The 4,099-nt window shown below is 56.4% G+C and overlaps 1 protein-coding gene across 1 annotated transcript; it reads left to right on the top strand.

Moving 5' to 3' along the window:
- Positions 1-698: 698 nt before the first annotated feature.
- Positions 699-1,655, top strand: LOC129783326 (olfactory receptor 14A16-like). Its single transcript, XM_055793313.1, has one exon. The coding sequence runs from the start codon at positions 714-716 to the stop codon at positions 1,653-1,655; it is 942 nt and encodes a 313-aa protein (XP_055649288.1). The 5' UTR covers positions 699-713.
- Positions 1,656-4,099: the final 2,444 nt, after the last annotated feature.

Genomic DNA, 4,099 nt, shown 5'->3' with positions numbered 1-4,099 from the left:
GGGTGTCCACCCAAGGTGTATGTGCCTGCCAGGGCACACAGTGAGCCCTGGGTGTCCTTGGATAGCAGTGTGGTGCTGAGCCTTCGGTAAGGGATGAGGCATTCTGTTCTCTGCAGTGGATCCCTCTGCTCTCAGCAGTGCCTGGCTGCTGGTCAGGGTAACATGGCAGTGTGATCACTCTCCATCTAGAAAGGAGCAATTGCCGGGCAGCTGGGAAGGAGAGGGATGGAGAGAGCAGAGTGCCTGCCTCTGCCCTCAGGCACAGACAGTGCCCTTGCCTCTCAGCACTCACTCTGCTCTCCCTGAGCACAGCACAAAGCCCTCCCGAACTGACTCTGGCCATGGCCGTTGCTCAGCACGGGCAGAGCCGATGCTGACAGGCCCTTCTGCGCTGGGAGCAGTTTGGGCTGAGCCAGTGCAAGGCCAGGACTGGCCCCTGCCCCCAGGGTTCCAATGAAGCCCCTGCTGCAGAGCAGGGCTCACTGCTGGGCAGCCAGCGGGCACAGCCCCTGCTCCTCACAGCACACTCGGCCAGCACTCAGCACAGCTCCAGCCACGGCTCTGAAGGGAGCTCTCCCAGGAACGGCAGAGGGGGGGCAGGGGGCACCGGGAGCACATCTAGGAGAAACGGCTTTCACTGGGCTCACAGAAGTATCCTCTGACTTCTTGCTAACTTTCCTCCTTGAGCAGGTCCCCATGCCCAGAGGCAGCAGATGTCCAACAGCAGCTCCATCACCCAGTTCCTCCTCCTGGCATTGGCAGACACGCGGGAGCTGCAGCTCTTGCACTTCTGGCTCTCCCTGGGCATCTACCTGGCTGCCCTCATGGCCAACGGCCTCATCATCACCACCGTAGTATGTGACCACCACCTGCACACCCCCATGTACTTCTTCCTCCTCAACCTCTCCCTCCTCGACCTGGGCTCCATCTCCACCACTGTCCCCAAAGCCATGGCCAACTCCCTCTGGGACACCAGGGACATCTCCTACTCAGGATGTGCAGCACAGCTCTTCCTGATTCTCTTTTTCCTTTCAGCAGCGTATTCTCTCCTCACCGTCATGGCCTATGACCGCTCCGTGGCCATCTGCCAGCCCCTGCACTACGGGACCCTGCTGGGCAGCAGAGCTTGTGTCCACATGGCAGCAGCTGCCTGGGCCAGTGGGTTTCTCTGTGCTGCGCTGCACACGGCCAATACACTGTCACTGCCGCTCTGCCACGGCAATGCCCTGGGACAGGTCTTCTGTGAAATCCCACAGATCCTCAAGCTCTCCTGCTCACACACCTACCTCAGGGAAGTGGGGCTTATTGTGGCTGGTGCCTCTTTATGCTTTGGGTGTTTTATTTTCATTTTTCTGTCCTATGCTCAGATCTTCAGGGCTGTGCTGAGGATCCCCTCTGAGCAGGGACGGCACAAAGCCTTTTCCACGTGCCTCCCTCACCTGGCCGTGGTCTCCCTCTTTGTCAGCACTGGCACATTTGCCTACCTGAAGTCCCCCTCCATCTCCTCCCCATCCCTGGACCTGGTGGTGGCAGTTCTGTACTCGGAAGTGCCTCCAGCAGTGAACCCCCCCATCTACAGCATGAGGAACCAGGAGCTCAAGGGTGCAATGTGTAAACTGATAGATGGATGTTTTTCTGAAGGAATAAATTTATGAATAGAATTTATAATGTAATTCATCAAAGACCCAGACTGCCTTCTGAATTTGTTGTAGTTGCTTGTGGTATTTCATTTCTGATAAAGATGTCATCCCCATTCTAATTCCCTCTGTGATTTTCCTTTCTGAAGGTGCCCTGCTCTCTCTTTGTTTAACAAAGCCAAAGGGCCACTGAGCAACTTTATCCTTGGATTCTCCCTTCCAAGGCCTTTCTGGATCTGCAGGGACAGTTCCTGTGTCCACAGACGGAGGGGAAAAGGTTCCTGGCATGGCAGCACTGCCAGGGAACACCACCCCTTGGCTCTCCATTGCTGTCCTCCTTCCACTTCCACACTCTCCTTCTGACCCCCTGTCTTGGTGTAAGGCCTGAGTGCTCTGGCAGCTTGGGCACTGCCGTGCTGCGTGGCAGTCCTGTGAGCGCAGGCAGGGGCAGGCAACGGGCACTCTGTGACGGTGCTGGCCTCCATCAACTGTTCTGGATTGGTGGAGACCACCTGAATGCAGCGCTGCAACGTGCTTCCTTGAACCGCGGTCCCCGTGCCCGTTGGTCATGACGAGGGCCATCTCCGAGAGGTGCCGAGCAGGGCGCGACACCCCCGGGCTGAGGTGCTGCCAGCCTCTGGCAGGGGCAGCAGGAGGCCAGGCAGTCACTGTGCCTGCTGCAGTGCTCTGCCTCCGCACGTGCCAGGGACGGGCTCGTGCCTCTGAGCACCCCTGTGCGCGTGAGGCTGGGGTTCAACCACGCCAGCAGTGCATGAGGCCAGCTGAGGTGGGGACACCTCCCAGGGCACAGCCGTTCCTGTGTGTGACTGCAGGAACAAAGGCCACTGTCCCAGGGAGATTCATCTCACGCGCCTTGGGCAGGCTCATTGCAAGTGCCTCTGTCTGATCACGGCACCCTTTCTGGATGGTGCCCTCAAATGTGTCCGAGCAATCAGGGAGGTTCTGGGGTCCCGGCAAAAGGCAGACACCCAGCCTTTGTTCAGGAAAAGCAAGAAGGACAATTGGGAGAAATACAGGCTGCTCATCCTCACTGTAGTGTCTGGGGAAATGATGGTGGAAGTACTGCTGCAGCCATTTCCAGGTAATTGTGGGACATCAAAGGGGTTGCTGCACCCATACGTATTGAGGAAAGAAGGGGATGGTTTGTACCTGCACCTTTGCAAGGGCTTTGAATTTTTCTCCTGCACTTTCTGTATAGGCAGATGGGTGACTTCTGGAGTGAAGAAATGGAGGACACTGTGGGTGGGAAGTTGGCTGGGGGCTTGTGGCTATGTCTCGAGCTAGCTCAACAGCGTCAGGGAGCGAAACCCCACCTTGGGAGAGAGACACAGTTATGCCTGTTGGAAGGAAGCCATGGGAGCAAGAGGAGAACCTTGAAGATAGGGAGTGGTCTGCAGAGCTTGTGGCCTTGTAGATAAAGGGAGTTGCTGAGCTGCTGTGTCTGTAATAAAAGAAGAGCCCAGAGTGGAAACTTGCTGAGCACAGTTACAGGCTGACACGTCAGCCCCCTGCAAAGGTATAAAAGGCTTGCTTGATTTTAATAAAGTGTCTTCGAGGTGTCTTCGAGTGTCTTCGTGCCTTCGATCTGCTCCCAGAGTCGGTGCATCATACGCCACAGGGGCTCAAGACCAAATGTCACCAGTGGTCAAGTCCTCCTGGTGGCCACTGACTAGTGGCATCTTCCAGTTCAAGCAGTTGGGCCAGCTGTGTTGAATGTCTTTATTGTCTCCCAGTACAAGTTGACAAAGTGGCTTTTCAGACCCTTCTGTGGATGATGCCAAAGTGGGCAGAGCCCTTGAGAGATGCCATCCAGTTCACCCTGCCTTGAGCAGGACAGCTGGACAAGGGCCTTTACAGGGGCCTCTCCCAACCTGAGATATTCTGGGACTCATTGACTCACTTCCCTGGAGAGCCATCCGGTGATGGGGGCAGTGGTGGCATTGGTACCAACCTGCAGTTAGAGAGGGCTGCAGGGCAGGCTGGGTCGCCTACTGACTGGGTCGTTCGAGTGAGATAAACCCTTGCTTTTCCTCAAAATCCAGCAGTGGAGCATCCGTCCTTGAGCACGACGAGCTTTGTGCATTTACCTGCTGTGCCCCATGCGCTGCTGCGATGTCACTGCTGAGGCGGGTGGGAATGGCTGCGTGCAGGTGCTTGAAACGGGAAGACCTGGAGCTAAAAGCACTGCCAGAAATGACAGGTGTTAGCTAAAAGACTCAAAAGTGTGTGCTGGTTTTTAAATAAAGCGTTTTGCCCCCCATGGGTTGCTTGCTGCGATGAGGAGCAGGTAGCAGATGTGTCACCGGGGCCGGTGAGACAGCCCCTCTCTGCAGTGACCCCTGCGTCACCAGGACAGTGATGGGCGGCAGCGATGGCCCCACAGAGCAGAGGGGAGATGCCCATGTGGTGTTTGTTCTCTAGTGGCTTTTTGATTTAGGAAC

This window comes from Falco peregrinus, unplaced genomic scaffold (genome assembly GCF_023634155.1).
Source record: "Falco peregrinus isolate bFalPer1 unplaced genomic scaffold, bFalPer1.pri scaffold_29, whole genome shotgun sequence".
Taxonomy (NCBI): domain Eukaryota; kingdom Metazoa; phylum Chordata; class Aves; order Falconiformes; family Falconidae; genus Falco; species Falco peregrinus.
The sequence above is the reverse complement of the archived record's forward strand: the minus strand, read 5'-3'. Positions and strand labels throughout refer to the sequence as shown.

Bases quoted from the DNA above. Each gene is read 5' to 3' on its own strand.
- LOC129783326 (XM_055793313.1), top strand. From the start codon at position 714: ATGTCCAACAGCAGCTCCATCACCCAGTTCCTCCTCCTGGCATTGGCA.